General features: G+C 34.4%; 2 protein-coding genes across 2 annotated transcripts in view; both read left to right on the top strand.

Moving 5' to 3' along the window:
• Positions 1-784: 784 nt before the first annotated feature.
• Positions 785-3,919, top strand: LOC115440521 (polycomb group RING finger protein 3). The gene is made up of 5 exons (XM_030164864.2): positions 785-1,026; positions 1,295-1,447; positions 2,149-2,288; positions 2,562-2,705; positions 3,082-3,919. The coding sequence occupies exons 1-5, from the start codon at positions 915-917 to the stop codon at positions 3,205-3,207; spliced, it is 675 nt and encodes a 224-aa protein (XP_030020724.1). The 5' UTR covers positions 785-914; the 3' UTR covers positions 3,208-3,919.
• Positions 3,920-4,681: 762 nt separating this feature from the next.
• Positions 4,682-17,610, top strand: part of LOC115440520 — a 52,934-nt gene continuing 40,005 nt past the window's right edge. The window contains exons 1-3 of the mRNA XM_030164861.2: positions 4,682-4,922; positions 7,071-7,220; positions 8,446-8,516. Of these exons, the coding sequence (XP_030020721.1) occupies positions 8,474-8,516 (43 nt within the window). The 5' untranslated portion in view covers positions 4,682-4,922; positions 7,071-7,220; positions 8,446-8,473. The remainder of the gene's footprint in view (positions 4,923-7,070; positions 7,221-8,445; positions 8,517-17,610) is intronic.

Below are 17,610 nucleotides of genomic sequence, written 5' to 3'. Positions count from 1 at the left end.
GAAAAAGTTTGGAGTACCACCAAGCCCTTTGACTACCGTGACCTCGATCGACACCTCCAATCGTTACGGGCATAGTATTTGTATTCTCTTTGGTTATGGGCATATGGGTGTGATCACTAACATTTCTATGAAAGTTCACCCCTTCCTTTCCAATCCCCAACACATCCCTAGAACAGGCATAATATAGGCAGTAAAAATCATTTCACATTAGCAAACGTTTACTTGTATCCCATTATGTATATAGCAGTTGAAATAGCTCTTTGCTCCCTTGCTTTTACTTCCTTGATTGGTACATACTTCAAAATATGATTTTAGTTCTTTATGTTGAAAACAAAAAGTGTATATATTGTTGATTGAACCTTATTGAAATAAACTAATTAAATAATTATCTTTTATTCTTATAAATTCACTATAGTTGAAAACAAATAATATTTCCTCACATATAAAACTTTATTATATACATAATACAACACACATCGATAATAAATTATATGTACTACGTCCGCTGCGCATAAGTACAATCATTATAGTATTATGAAGTAAACAATATTCTGTGTATTTTGCAATAACTAAACGTAAATAGTACATGTGGCAACTGGCAAACTTACTTTTTGGAATGCTTTTTTGTGGACCCTAAAAACAATAAAAAAATGACGATTTTACAAGAAGCAGACTTATATTTTCACTGGAAACATAAAATCAATAAAATACATCATATATATTGTTGAAATATTTTTTATTTTGATGATCCTTGAATGTGAAATATTCTGTAGCTTATCTATGACACAAAAAAAAACATTATTGTTGACTTTGACTTAGGGTTTGCGTTTATGTTTTAATTTTTTCATTTTATCACATTTTTAAGTTCATTTACCTCAAATACCTCATGTTTTTTACGCCGCCCTTACATTAGGATGACAATGGAAAGGAGGATAAAGTTGAAAACACTAAACAGCCATATTACATGCAAAATTTGCCGTGGGTATTTCATAGACGCTACTACAGTCACCGAATGTCTTCATACATGTAAGTTACAGTAAAAATCATTATAAATAAAGAACTTTACTTCAGAAAAACCCATATATAGATAGTTTGATTTTGTTTGACATGAAACATAATTCAAAAAATCATCAAGCTACTTCCGCGGTTTAAGTAAATAATACTACTGTTTGTGACTTACTAACACAATTCTAACTTGAAATGAAACAAAAAACTATCAAATACGGGTTTCTAATTGTATTTCCTCAATTGTGTTGTGTAAATGCCGAGTATTAAGCATATAACCTCCTTGCAGTTTGTAAGAGTTGCTTGGTGAAGCATTTGGAAGAGAACAACACTTGTCCAACATGCAACATTGTGATTCACCAGTCTCATCCGCTACACTACATCAGCTTCGACCGCACCATGCAGGACATTGTGTACAAACTGGTCCCGGACCTTCAGGATAGTAAGTATATTGTGTAGTATTCAAAAGGGCAAAGGAAAGATTATAATATAATATCAGCCCTGTATTACATACTGTCCCACTGCTGGGCTCGGGCCTCCTCTACTACTGAGAAGGATTAGACCTTAAAATATTAACAATAATAGAAAATAAATAATAAATTGGGTGTCAAAACAGTTGCCAAGCGAGATTCCTTCCATATTTACATCCATAGCTTTTGCAGACTGGCGATTCATTAGATAATAAGTAGTATAGAACCCAATCACTTCTTCCTACATTAATGTTCTTCATGGTATATCCCAAAAGTAATAGAAAACCTTGTTTGTAGAAAATGGTACATGTTGACAACTAGTAATGTATGTGGTTTCACCCATGTGTCAAGCTGTTCCTGCTGTAAAAATCCCTAAGTAATTATAGTGACCCATAGCGCTATCTGAATGACTCTTGCACCATGTTAACACAGGACACCATGTTGCATATTAACACAGGAATAAATTACTGAGATAATAAATACTCTATATGCTAGGCCAGGACAGGGCATACTAATCTAATTTTTACTCAGTTGGTTGATCTTCTCACAATAAAGTCACATTATCATATTAAGAAAAAATCCCCAAAAATGTATTTACATTTACAAACACCAACAATTTATTTTATAATTTATTCTAGAGCATTTGATTATAAACATAAGCATTGTGTTATAGATGAATTGAAACGCGAGCGCGACTTCTACCGCGCGCAGGGGCTGCCGTGCCCCAAAGACGCCGCCCTCGCCGCCGACAAGCCCGCCGGCGACGAGCCTGAGCAGCCCGACAACACCGACTGTCACAGGAAGGATGAACAGGTAATGTCGTTTTTTTGTCAGTAAATGAGTAAAATGTTCACATGATGATGTGCAATCACTGCAGGCCAAGTTAGTTGATTTTTTGACATTGTGCTATGACTAATAGGAGCAGAGCATGAATGAAAAATGTTGCAAAACTGGAGAAAATTATTTTCATTTTGAGAGCTTCCGTTGCATATGCTGTCTAATCAAAGGAACAGAATTGTTCCAATTTAAAAAAAATCATAAAACAAAGCCATTTTTTTCTTTATAATAAATTTGAACATTTTTCAGGTAAATGTATGCCTGGAGTGCATATCAACATCGTTACGAACACTTAAGAGGAGCTTCATTCGGTGTTCAGCACAGGCCACTATCACACACCTCAAGAAGTTTGTGGCCAAGAAGGTGTTAAACAGCATAGAGCAGTATAGGGAAGTGAGTACATTAATGTATGTTGTACGGAAAATAAATTAATGATTATTGACATTCCTGAAAAATAAGAATACTTATACTTTATTGAACTATTAAAAATATACACCCCCTTATTTATAGACGTTTTTTATCTAAAACATTGCTGTGATAACAAGTCTGTTTCTTAACTTTTTTTATCTGACAGCCAACTCAAGTTGTATCGCGATTCGCGATATTAGCCAATCACAACGGCCCTAGGCTGGCGAGGCTGCCATGCCGTCAGCACTGAGAACTTTTTATCATAGCAATGCTCCGTCCTTAGATAAATAACGTCTATGAATATTTTTTTTAATGGTACATTCATAAATATTTTATTTATATATTTTTTTTCGTTTTTCAGATTGATATCTTATGCAATGACGAGCTCCTAGGCAAAGATCACACACTAAAGTTTGTGTATGTAACGCGCTGGCGATTCAGGGACCCCCCTCTCCGGCTACAGTATAGGCCTAAGATTGATCTGTAAATCTACCACGAATTTTGGCAATGAGAATTTATATGTTTTAGGAAAATATTGGAATAATTCTTATATATATCAAAATTTTAGTTTTTTTAAGGGTGGCCAGTTTTTTAAAAGAAATGATTAGGTTATTTGGTAAAAATTGGCAACCCCACTTTATTCAAAAGCAAGGAAGAGACCAGCAGAATTTAATTTACTAGGAATGTATTGAAAAATTAAGTATATTAACACATTTTAGATGTAAGTTTCAAGTGTCGTAATGACGAAAAATAATTATCTATGTAATATGGTATGATAACTTTTTTATTCAATGTTGTAAACCGATAAATATAATTAACGGTAAAAATACCGGCATATAATTACCCGTAACGTCCACTTTGGGCACATGACTGTATAAATGAGATCTTAGATTAATATTTCTGAATGTTTTATAGAAAATATGCTGAACTTGTCGCTTTGAACGCCATCGAGCGAAGTGTCAATAAACATTGAATTCTCGTTTCGTTGTAAGAGTAGAACATTTTGTTTTTCTATTTTGTTATTTTGTTTTATAGCTTTGTAAATGTTTGTTACCGTCTTAAAAACCTAAATAGTTTAATTTACAGTCCAATATGTATTATTTTAGTGTTTAGTTATAAGAGAATTCGACTTCGATTATCGTTTCATATGTAAGCAAATATTTAAATGGATGGTTGTAAGTAAATTATATTAATTTCTATGTTGCTTTTATTATGTTAATTCAATGTTTCAATTTCGGTAACATGACACCTAAGCTTTATGATTATTTATCAGGCATAAAAATATCCATAAAATTAATAATGTTAAATTATCTAAACATGAATTTTTCTACATTCCATACAGGGCCACAAAAAAAACTCGGTTTTCTTTTAGCAGATTGAGGCGGGTCTTTAATTTGTTTCCCCTAAGATTCCTTCTATCTGGTGTTCTGCTTTTTCTTTCGCGGAGACAATGGTCTACTACATCCACTCAGCTTTTATAGGGCGTGAATGAACGGTTATGTTAGTTCGGCGGTCTTACGTCCCTGTGTTGAGTCGTCTGGAGAGATGGAAATCATACGACCGCCGCGCCGGGTTTAGTTCCTAACACTATAAATGCACAACGATACCAACTAAAACTCTGTGTTGTAAACAAATAGCACGTTATTCTTGCATGCTTACATGCAATCATGGATTTAGATACCTACTACATTACACGCAATCGTAGGTAAATAATATATTTACCTACGATTTACATTCAATCATGGATACCTAGTAAATAGTTTCATGCATGACATGCAGCCTAAGCTTGATAATAAACTTTGTTTGAAACAATATTCACAGATGTCGCTACTATAGAATAACCGTAAACGATGACCGTAATTATTACGTCACTGCAATACAAATAGTCGATTCTTATTAACCGGAAAATGAAGTGAGTAACATATAATCACCCCATCCCTAAATTTATTTGTGTGTGACAGTGTTTTTATTTGGCGGCAGCGTGCCTTCTTTGTGTGTGTTTGTGAAAAATGAAAATGGACGGCCGATAGTTTCCCGTTTGGCACGTGAATAGTTATTTTTATTTATTCGTAGTGATAAAGTGCTCACCGTCAAACTGGGTGCCAAAACGGTCGAAAGGTTCCTGAGCCTCGCCGACGATTACTTCGTCGAAGATGTTCTCGACGACCTAAGATGTTTCGTAGCCGCTGGAAAAGTTGACAGGTAAACAATATTATTTTTTAATTTTATCACATATATTTTGTGAGTTTATAAATACCTTGGTAGTATATTGTTGGCTGAATAAATATCTATGTTATTGATGCAGTTAATATGTTAGTAAATGTGAGATGCATTTTCAAGGTTATCGGTAGGGGATCGTGATTATAAACTGATACATAAATTGAATGATGCGCCGTGTGATGTATAGCAGATTCTGCACAGCGATAAGTATCTAGGGAGCATAAAAAAAAACAAGCGTGCAGCTGCCGTTACGGTATTTCCTTTCGGTTGCGTTTTTTATACATGTTTCATGCGTTCGAATACAGAATTTGTAGCATCGAAAAAATCGTGAATTTCCTCAAACAATTTATACACATCAATCATACTAGCATGTGCACTCATGTGTGACTGTTAGAAACACAAAAATATTTTCTAAATAACTGAATTTATAAATGAAATAATGAATTGAAGCATTGTATGCAATTAAGAAGATAGAATATTTGTTGATACTCATTACTATACAAAACGTAAAGTGGCAGTTTTTTTAAATAAAATGCAACTACCGATTTTGATACAAGTAGTTATAAAACAATTTGTTAAAAATTAATCTTAAACTAATATCATTCAAATATAATCTTGATTTAATTGACTCAATGTGTTTTTAAAATTTCATTATTTATTAGATCAAATACTCTATCATAATATATATTATAATAACAAAAAAAAATTGTACTGGCCACATAAATAGAATTAACCCTTCTTAAGGTACAAATTTCAAAAATCTCTCAATATTCATGTATTATGTAAATAATTTATGTGCAATAATATGATTTTAACAATTCATTGTCCATCAGAGTTAGGAATTGTGTGAAGTAGATAGAAACTCAACTTTAAAGGTATTCGCTCATGCAGAACTGCCTTGTACCACATCACAGAATACTTTATTGTATCTAGAAAATGACTTACATATTTACTGCTCATTTTTAAATTTAGATTGTAGATAATGCAGCCACTGTGTCAAGAATTATAGATGTTACCGCCATGCAGTTCATCTACTTGTTATCATTGAGTTAAAGATAGTCTTGTTAATATTCATGAAACTATAAAGTAATAGGTTTGTAAATCAATCAGCCTATTGCTGTCTACTGCTGAAGTATGGCTTCCCAAGTAAGTGTCCATGGTCTTTGCATATGGCATTCATCAGCTGCCTGTTAATATATAAATATTATTGATTATTGGCTGTGCATTGTTTATGTTTATGATTATAATAATATCTCATAATATAAAACTCTTTAGTTAAATCAATTATTTATAGTGTAGTTCATAGACAGCCTATGTGGTTTCGAATGAAATTTGTTTTAATAATGTAAAAATAAGCATCTTAATTGTACAATCCAGATGATATCCTTGTGCTATAAATACACACAAATTTAATGCTGTGGTGGAATGAATGATGATTACGGGTTAGTAATTTGGTGGTTGTGTAGAATTCAACAAAAAAACTCTCACAGTTGTCCAACCTGGACTCAAAGTATTGGTAAACCCTGGATTTATGTATCTATGACCCATATCGGGTGCACTCTAGAATCAATAAATAATGTGATAATAATAAAATAGCTCTGCTCAATAATGGTTTATAGACATTTATTTTCTCAAAAGATTACAAAAAATCGCTTGTAGAGAAAATACAATAATTGAAATGAAATATTTAAACCGATTTAGCTACGCTATGGTATTCTAACGTGTCTAAGGTTCAACGGCAATGTCTGTGTCTTTTTTGTTTCCTAATTTCAATGTTTTATTAATGAAAAATCCTTCAAGATGTGGCTTTTCAATAGTTTTTTAAAGGTGCGTATAGATGTAGTATCTTTTATGTTCTTTGGCAATTTATTATACAGCTGTGCTCCCTCAAATAAAATGCTGTTTTTTCCGTATTAATAATAAAAACATATAATATTAGTTTTTACTTATGGCTTCGCTCAGGTGAATGAGTTTTTCGGGATAAAAGATGTCCTGCTCAGCATTACAGACGATCGCAATCCAAATTTCATTAAAAACAATTTTGTAGTTGTTGAGTTATCACATTCAGGGACATTTTTTTATGATATGTAAGGGGAAAAATCATGTAGACAATTATTGTTTTGTCATCAGCGTACTGGTATTCCCACCGGTGAGCAACTACCGTAGGTTCCTCATCCACCGCAGCGTCGAGGAGTTGGGCAGGCCGGAGCTGGCCACATTCTCAATTGGCATCAGCGACGAGCGACGCACCGTGGTCTGCTACAGAGAGAAGATATTGAGGTGAGATCATCTTGACTGCTGTGCGGATATTATTCGTTATGCTTAATTTAAAAGATGTGTAAGCAAATGTTTTACCTCACATTGTCACCTCGGAAAGCTTGCGAATCTTTCCTATTCTCGTATCCTGGGTATTTCCTTCCCCAATCCTGTAGTGTGTGTACTTAGTGTATAAGTCATGTAATCTATAGTATTAAGTTAGTTAGTATAAATAGTGCAGTCCAATAAAGAGCCCTAAACCATCAACACATTTCAACATATGTACATATATCCATCTTCCATTAAGACCCTTCTCCTCTCCATCCTGGGAATCTTCGTTCCTTCTTTCTTTTCTACTGCCCAAATCCTCGCTTTCCGACATGGTAAACTTCCTTCTTTATAAATTCCCTCCGTATTTCATGAATGCAGTTGATAAATATTAAGTCGTCAGTATTTCGTTAGCATTTGGAATAAGCATCCAAAAAGTACATAGACAATTTAGTTTGAATGTACAGCAACCAGGTAATGTGTTGACTGTGGATATTTTATCAGGTATTATGCCTTATAATTTATTTACTTCTAATTTATACTTACAATGTAAATAAGGAATACATAGGGAATATACATACATATTCGTTTCATAAGTACAAATGACCCTGAGATTATCTCTGCCATTGGTGGATTCTAACCACAAATCAGTACGTTGCGCAAGTTAGATGTCAATGTTATTGATAAAATCAGATAACAGTTGCATATCAACGAATATAAATGTCATGGAGTTCTCTCATGTCTTATTTTATGCTTATATAATTTTATAGTTCATTTATTTTGTTATTATTTTATTATTGGTCATTTGCAATGGTCATGACGATAGCCTTCAAATGAGGGGGCGAAATACTCACGAATGAAAAGTGGGTGTACTATTTGCGCCTCTGCATATCCCTTCGGTATTGAAAGGCGGGAGCGCGTGTGTGTTTACTGGTCAATATTTTTTTTCATAGTCTGTCTATTATAAAATAGTAGAGTTGTAAATTAAAATACCTTAAAATAAGATGCTCCATCGCGTCAGCATGATTTTAAGTTAATAAACGTTTTTTTTTTCATATTTTTGTCGTAGTTGAGAAATAACTACCTTTGTAAAAATTTTAATATATAAATTTAGAGTGCGTCAGTTCTTTTACAGAACGTGCGCCAGACTCTTGCTGTCATTTCTTATAACATTCAGTTGATAATTTATTTTATTTGGCAGTGATGAAGCTTGCGCAAAACCACCAGCCATGGGACTGACTCACACCGAGGATACCACCATATCCCACAATGGTAAGTCTACTGACATTTTCTGTCACGAACGTAGCAGTCCCTTCATCTGATGTTGGCAACACTAGCATATCTAAACGGTAATCATTTGTATCTTGTAGAAATGTAGTCAGAAGTCAGTTATCAATTATGTTTGGTTAATTCCGCGACAATTTTAACTATATATATAAACAAATTTATACTGTTTTCTTTGTAATTGAAAAGTATGCAAATACATTCCTGGTAAAATCTTCATGGTTACTGTACGGATGATCTTCCCTTATGTTGATATGATAAATTATTGATAAGAATAGATGAGAGACTGATATAACGAGGAATGATATAAAAATGAAACGCCCGGAGTGACTGATTGCACACGAATTTAATTTTCGAAATTACAAACTGGTTAGGCGCAGTGTTTAGTAAAATCCTGGGCCCTTATTCTGTATGATAGTGTAAACGCGTAACGCGGCCGTGTCATGTTATCTTCGAGAAATGTGCGTGGAATGGTATTCTGTAAGACAAATTTCTATAGTCCTAAACATGATGCGTTGTGTTACGTGCTTGTTACGCACTGTTTAAATAACGTGCGGGATAGAGAATAAGGCCCTTGATGGTTATATTTTAGAGTTGCGACGAGTAACGTAATAACTAAGCTATAATTCCTAAACAAATTTGCAATTTGCGGTCTTTTAATAGTTGTGTAATATTGCCTTCCTCTTAAAGTACATTATGCATCATTTTTTATAATTTTCGTATTAATCGCGGTCGTGGTCGAAACCACATGTTTAATTTGTACTTGCATTTTATTTCACACTCACACCTACACATAAACGTCACAGGATGCGTTGGCGCATCCACTGAAATATCCCGCGATTTAGGAGTTAAGTGGTTTGACGAATTTGGACCTTGTTTGATTTATAACCTAAATAAGTATTATATAAGTGACTATCAAGTAAATATACCTAATTAAAGTTTATACAATTGCTGTTTCTTTTAATCATAATCAGCCACATGAAGTCCACTGCTGGACATAACATAATCTTAATCAGTAGGTTCTAAATTCTAATAGATATTTTTTGATGTTGTATGTAAAAATTATAATAAATAATAAAACCAGGCCCTCCAGTATGTTCCGAAAAAACGCCACGTTTTACTTATGGACACGGGCCTCCTATACTACTGAGAGGGTTAGGTCTTAGTTCACCATGCTGACCTAGTACCGATTAGCAGACTTCACATACCTTATAAATTCTAATGGAGAACTTCTCAGGTATGCAGGTAATCATTATATACTCCAACTAGCGACCCGCCCCGGCTTCGCACGGGTTCAATGCTGATACTAAATACACTACAGAAAAACTATGAGCGTTGTATATAAAAACATAGCGGCCCGCTCTGGCTTCGAACGGGTATAACATAATAAAATAACAGTATTGCTCCACTATTTAATGGATGTTATTATTATACATATAAACCTTCCTCTTGAATCACTCTATCTATTAAAAAAAAACGCATCAAAATCCGTTGCGTAGTTTTAAAGATTGAAGCATACAAAGACACATAGGAACAGAGAAAGCGACTTTGTTTTATACTATGTAGTGATATAACTTTTAAGTGCAGATCAACCTATCTTATTGTTCACTTATGCTTCTATAAAGCACAATATGGTGCAATGCAGTCCGAAATGCACCGGCAGGTTCCAAAATGCATTTCATGACAATGAGTCAACCGTGACTGGTTTATTGACCAACATGCATTTTGGTAAAATATCATCAGTTATAATGAATCATACATATTATCAGACAAGATTTTGCCCAAGTATTCAAATTCGTTATCGCCCTTTGACTCAAGATTACAAATAAATCTATACTATTATATAAAGCTGAAGAGTGTGTCTATTAGATCGCACTAATCTCAGGAACTACTAAACCGATATTGATTTTTTTTTCCTAATAGGAGGCTACCTTATTCCTGAGTGCTATAAGCTACTTTTTATCCCGAAACAACTTTTTCACGTGAGCGAAGTCGAAGGCAAAAGCTAGTATGCAATAATATGTAAAAAAGTTTACTAGCTTTTGCTATGCATTGGCGTGATTGAATCATAAAATAGCGAATTAAAGTAGAAACCTTTCGTCTCATATACTTAGAACATTATCCAATGCTCAAACTTTTAATACGATGTAAGTGTGTCGCGTTTTGGGATCAGCCTGTGTATATCTGCTTTTAACAGGCCGGCATAATTGTGTCGAGTGTCGAGGGGTAATCATCTCTCGTTAGTCGACATTCATGGACCTCACTCCACTTACCATCAGATGCAGTGCGGTCCATTTGACGTTTTTGTATAAAAAAATATATCATGATCCCAAACCAATGATTAAAGAGTATAGAGGATGGGTAATATGGTCACGTGACATGCGGCACATTTAATGCATAAAATGGCGCCGACTCCGCCCCTTACAATAGTGATATGCTAGTACCGAAAATTTTGTATCGACATCGAAGAATTAAAAGAGAGACAAACAAGCCCAAAAAAGATCAAATACGAAAAGGGTTAGGTTCTACCATAATATAAACAAACAAACTGAAACTGATTTATAAGTAACAATTGTTAAAGAAAGCGGTACCTGTTGTGACAAACATCCAGTTGTGTTTGATCTATATTTGTATGTTGCACTATTCCTTGCTAAAAATTTAAGTTACAGATTAACATATTTACTTAATACATGATAAATGGAATAAGATAGCGTAGTCAGCAAATATTTGGTTGGTTTTATTTTATTTTATTTTATTATTATGCTCTTTGATCGAGAAACATAACCATGTTTCAGCAAACTAAAATCAATGAGTGTAAAGATGGTGGTTAAGATAATCAATTATAATAATTATTTGTAATAACAACAATATGATTATGTATCTATTTCCGTACATGCAAAGGTTGCTCGAAACATAAGACCGCCAATTGTAAAAATATATCTTACATTTCATATTTATGTTGTTTCTTTTATGTTTATCTATTCTTTTATGTAACAATTCTAATTTTATTCATAGCAATATATTAAAGTAATATTACTATTAGGTGAAGTATAATAATCATTACTATTTTACTTATCGGGAATATTGTTGGAAAACAGTTATCTTTACTCGCGTTAATTAAACGTGTGGTTTATGCATATCTTCTCAAAATGTAAAGAAATATGTATTTGGTGTAGGATTCCAATCACGTCGCTCAATATTCTCAATTCATTTTGCCTTGGTTTTTAAATTTTTTGGTTATCTAAAAAAATATTCTAATTTCACTTAGTTTGTCGTTCTGGATAATACAATATTGATGTGTGCTCTAACATTCTTTCAAAGACAAAAACCGTAACTGATAAACGGGCGTCTGTTAAAATATCGATATCAATAATTTCTAAACAAATCCACCCACCCATCCCTAAGCTCGTGTGTAAACAAACATAATGATTTTAATGTGTATAAATCACGCCTAAAAGGGTCCAAAGCTTAACAAACCAGATCCACATATCATTTTAATTGATAAAAACAAATCCAAAAAGTAAATATACAAAGATATTTGCTAATTTTCGGTAAAAACAGTTACTAACCTATGAAAAGATATTTCGGGGTCTTTCTTGCGTGAATTCGATTTGCATCCTTTCACACAACACTGAGTCATTTTCGAAACTTAACAAATACACTAATAAACACACTGAACAATTGAGAATATGATTATATTACTTTAAATTCAATATTTATGAAGATTTGTTTACATCGTCTGACACTACATGTACTTGCTGACTCGCCTGCAACAAATGGCGTTTCTGCCGCAAGGCGGTCCCAGTGTGTTGAAGTAAACGAAATAGTCCCATATGCGAAGAAAGCAATTATTTTTGTCTTTTTTTGTTGCGTTCCAAATAAGCTTTGAGTAAAAGAGATAGACATATATATTGACAATTCTGCGTCGATTTCCCTGACATAAATATAACTTATTCATATAGCTAATTTTTGAGGCCTGTCCTCTTTATATTTAGTCATTGTCCCAAACTGAATTTTACCATTTTTCGATGTTGTACGACAGATTAGTGGTCACCGAAATGTGACGATGTACCGCTAGTCGGGCGAGATTCTCCGTTACTCACTGAGTCATCCGGTCTGAATGTCCAAACGGGATTTTGCTTGTTTTTTAAATGGCACAGACAAGTGGCTTGCTCACACCTGATGGTAGTGGATTGAAATATCACGATGGATATCTCTGTGAATCGGTTTTGAATGGTACGTAAAAGGTAATAAATAATTGCAAAATCGATGTCGGAGTTCATAAATAAATTGAGATTAAAAGGCACAAGCAAATGATAATTCACATATACACACATAACTTGAAAAGTTCGAAATACGTATTGGGTTTGAACCTGCGGACATTCGTCTCGACAGACCGTTTCATTCCCAACTATTTCATCGTCGCCATAATTGCCATCGTCGTAATTCATATAAACTAAATACAATTTAAAGAATACTGTTTTATAACTTGCTGCCTGCCTGCTACTCGATAACCTAGTTGGGTGTGGAACGGACTGCCAAGACGAATGTCCAGAGGTTCGAATCCCAAGGGCACGCACCTCTGACTTTTCTAAAATTATGTGTGCATTCTTTGTGAATTATCGCTTGCTTTAACGGTGAAGGAAAGCCATCGTGAGAAAACCAGTATAGGTATCTGAGAATTTTACCATAGGAGTTTTGAGGGTTTGTGAAGTTTATCAATCTACACTAGGCCACCATGGTGGACTAAGGCCTAATCCCTCTTAGTAGTAGAGGAGGCCCGTGCCCAGCAGTGGGACAGTACATACCCTCAGGGCTGATATTATTATATATAATGTTGTTATAATTTGCTACTACTATAACAGTCTTGCTTATAAACTTGTATTAGCGTTAAGGGGTAGTTAAGAATTGCTTAAATACTAAATAGCTATAAAATCACCACCGGTTCCTAGTTTAAACCAACTTAAGAGTCAAGATGGCGGGACTTGACTTACAGCTGATCGAGTAAATTTGTGTTTTGAAGTTAAATATTATTTTAAAGGCGGGGTACTGTGATATTAATCAAAAATGAATTTCGATAATTATAATTTGCTCTGATGTAAAGTTCGCTATGTGTTGCTTGGTAATCTATTCATTTTTGTTTTTGTAGTCCAAGTTTTTGAGTAAGAAAAAGTTAAGCACTGATTAATAGTTTAAGAGGAGATTAGTTAAGATGTAACTAAGCATAGTTATGCTTAGTATTATAAGTAAGACTGTAAAAGTGGATCTCACTGTATACTCGATGCACACGGATCGCCCGCTCTGCTACGCCGTTTGATGTTGCTTTCCCGAACAGGTTGCATGTCGTCTACTATATAAATCATTTCATTTAGTGTTCAAGTATTTTGAAATGACGTGTACTTGCAAGTAAGCTATTTATTGACTTACACTACCATTTAACGAATTTTATATTATGTGCTTAGTAATTTTTACGGTTTCGTCAAACAGTGGAGGAGGGCGACGCGACGTGACGCTGGCGAGACGTGAACATAATGATGAATAACCGTGTATACATCTCGCCTCGTCCTCTATTGGAAGTTACCTTTAGTTTTTCAACACGATAAACATGGTGCAGGGTGGTTAAACATAATTGTTGACTCGCTATTCATCTTACATTTTGATGTACTGGATAACCGCGACCAATCAATTATCAACTCTGTTTTAGATCCATTTAGTTTCAAATTGCACTGATCGTGCCGTCACTCGCAGACATTCCATCGCAATAAAGTCCGGAAGCAATTAACGCATTCATGTGCAATAACATTCGGAATATGCGCCCCGTTTCGGACGAGTATATCTGTATCAAATGTATCACCGATCATGAATTTCCGCCACGTGCTTGTCTGTATGCCGCTGTCTAAAGGCACGGTCACATTGCTATCTCGATTCAATAAACATTGATTAAATAACGAAATAAATAAATAAGAATATATTTATTGAAAAATGACATTATGTTGTAGCCACAGATACAGTTTACAGTTACAGCCACTTATAGTTTGTCTTATTACAAGACAAAATGCTATAAAACAATTACGATGCGTTGATTCCTCGACTCTTTTTTGCGGACTCGGTTATAAAGTCAAATACATAAGGAAAGATATAAAACAAAAATGTTAAGTATACCTTATCATCAGCCGACACAATTGATTTTAATTTTTCCAACATACTCAAATGATTATATTTTTGAAATGGGATCTAAAATTAGGAGACCCATAGTTTTTCTTTTTTCACAATTCAGATATTTTTATTTCCGATTTTCATTTTGAATTTTGTTTTATTCTAAACCGTCCTAAGCTCTAATTTATTAAATTATCGATATTTATTTTAAACTTAGTGTAATATGAACGAACGTATAGCGGCGATAGCCTAGTTGGGTGTGGAACGGACTGCCAAGACGAATGTCCGCAGGTTCAAATCCCAAGGGCACACACCTCTGACTTTTCTAAGAAATCACGTGTGTATTCTTTGTGAATTTATCGTTCGCTTTAACGGTGAAGGAAAAACATCGTGAGGAAACCTGCATACCTGAGAAGTTCTCTATAGGAATTTCGAGGGTGTGTGAAGTCTACCAATCCGCACTGGGCCAGCGTGGTGGACTAAGACCTAATCCCTCTCATTAGTAGAGGAGGCCCGTGCCCAACAGTGGGACAGTATATAATACAGGGCTGATATTATTTATTTATTAATATGAACGCACCTTAATTCTGAACTCGTTTTACTTTCAAATATGTTTAATTGGACATCGTTGGCTTAATGCCCGCGTTTACAGACTTTTATGCTTACGTTAATTATTTTTGCGTTTTGGTTGGGTGGTTTGCAAACATTAGCTCTATGTTGACGTTTACTTGCAACGTGGTTATAATTTTAAGACGAAACATTTAAATTAACAGATCTATCAGATAGAGCTTGGCCTGTTGAGCAGAATAAGATCTTGAGACTAGAACGGTGCTTTTCCAAATTGATTTTCTGACGCCAGATAATTCTTATAGGACGACTAATTGTTATTTTGTTCGTTCTCTATAAAATTAAAGGTATTCAATGTTAGACAAAATGGTCAGTGTCCGATACCTTCTACAACAAAACTTGAGTTCTCTCCGTTAACTAATTCAATTGGATCATGTTGATCTGCACTGGTGTTGATAGCACCGTTCAGCTCAGGCCCTTATATATAAACTGATGAACACAATTTAGTACACGTGATAAATGCATTTTGATTTTTTCTAAAACTTCGGGCTAGACTGTCGATAGAAGGGAGGAGTTTAGGAGTATAAGGCATTCCAAATCTTAAGATAATGCACCCGAACGAAAATCCTGCTTAGTCTTGTTAAGGTGGTCTAGAAGGTAGCTTAAACCTGAATAATTCATTTTTCAAACAACCTATCACCTTGACTCACTCTACTCAAGCACTCGAGGCAAAGTTTCATTCAAAGGATAATATCAAATTAGACCACGAAATGTTGGTTGTTCTCAACACAGCTGTTTCGCACAACTTCCAGATATAATAAATATAACAACCAGACACAACGTAACAATAAAATGCGACGCCCCAATTAATACAAAATTCGTCCTTCACACGGCATCTCGTAAAAACAAACAGAATTGCCGCTCTACAAAATTCCGATGACATAACCGGCAAAATGATGCAAGCCAACGCAACGATCGGTTGTCGGTCGGCCGTCGGGGCCGCTGGATGTGGCACGCGGAAAGTGAAAGTAGCACGGCTTGCGCTTTGCGACCGCGCAGAGCTTTGGACTCGGAACGGGTTGGACGGGCCCTTCTGTTCATTTTAAATTAAGAATGCAGGGTTGTTCCAGGATTTGTTGGTGAATGTTACTGGCCGGTTTTAACTGTCTTTAAAAAACGGAAGAGGTTATCAATTCGTTTTTTTTTTTCTTTTTTTTAATATTTGTTACTGCAGAACTCATTTATGAACCGATTTGGTAAATTCTTTTTTTATTTGAAAAAATACACTTTCTTTTTTCAAAATTCCTTCAGTAGGTTTAAAATTAAAATAACTAGAATAATTATGTCGTCCAATTATACTAAATTGCGAATTTTGCTTGCTCGTGAAGCTCTTAGTTATGTTTTTGCGTTGGGTTTTTGCTTTTTAATGAATGGCGTTTCTACTACCTATCGACAAGATTTCCGACTATTGGGTGGTCGGGCAGACCATGTTCAGATCGGGGTGTATACTGTATAGTAAGTGCGCTTTAAATCATACAAAGACCGATAAAATCAATGAGCAAAGGCATGAATCGTCCGTCTGTTCCATCTCTATTTTCTAAACAATATTCAATTATCATAAATCTAGCTCAATGGAATCATAAATACCGAAGTATTATAAGACGCACAATATTGTATATATATGTCTCTTTACATGTTTACAACGCGGAAAAGCATTTCGCGGTCTCTCACGTTTCATCTGCCAGCCGCGGAGATCGTATGATTAGGTATTATAAGTACTACTTAAGTTATGTAAAATGTTGAGGTTTGTCGAATGTGAATGTTAATTTGTGGTAGTTAATGCTTTTGATTATTTTTGTTTAAGAGACCCTTAATGAGAAATACATTTTGAGATTGATAGATGCTAACGAACATATTTTTTATTTATGCACTTTACAGCGTGTTTTAATTTTTTTTACAATATTAAAAAAATTAAAACACGCTGATAAATTTTAAATATACAAAATTCTTGGTATTCAAATTTGTTTTCTCTGTATCACATTTTTCACCATTCATAAATGTGTATCCTCTTATAGTGCGCCTTTATTATTATTATTTCTTGGCATCTGCACACAGACCATTATAACTCTATTGCAAATAAAACCTATTATTTGATTTATTAGATACTTTAACTTTAAGACATAAATTTCAATTACTACACTCGCGAGCTACACACAACAGGTCATAACTCATAACCAACGCGATCCTCGATCAGCTAACGTGTTGTTGTTAATTGTCTCTGATTCTAACTAAATATAGCATTTGTTACCAAGCACACTGGCAGAACATAAAGTGACACTTATTATGTAAATGAGATTCT

Source organism: Manduca sexta, chromosome 6, assembly GCF_014839805.1.
Source record: "Manduca sexta isolate Smith_Timp_Sample1 chromosome 6, JHU_Msex_v1.0, whole genome shotgun sequence".
Lineage (NCBI taxonomy): Eukaryota > Metazoa > Arthropoda > Insecta > Lepidoptera > Sphingidae > Manduca > Manduca sexta.
Note: the sequence above shows the minus strand (reverse complement) of the source record. Positions and strands in the feature narration are given on the sequence as shown.

Excerpts from the sequence above, each read along its gene's own strand:
- LOC115440521 (XM_030164864.2), top strand. The coding sequence starts at position 915 with ATGACAATGGAAAGGAGGATAAAGTTGAAAACACTAAACAGCCATATT. Across the intron at positions 1,027-1,294 it reads CACCGAATGTCTTCATACAT|TTTGTAAGAGTTGCTTGGTG; the intron begins GTAAGTTACAGT and ends ACCTCCTTGCAG. Across the intron at positions 1,448-2,148 it reads GGTCCCGGACCTTCAGGATA|ATGAATTGAAACGCGAGCGC; the intron begins GTAAGTATATTG and ends ATTGTGTTATAG.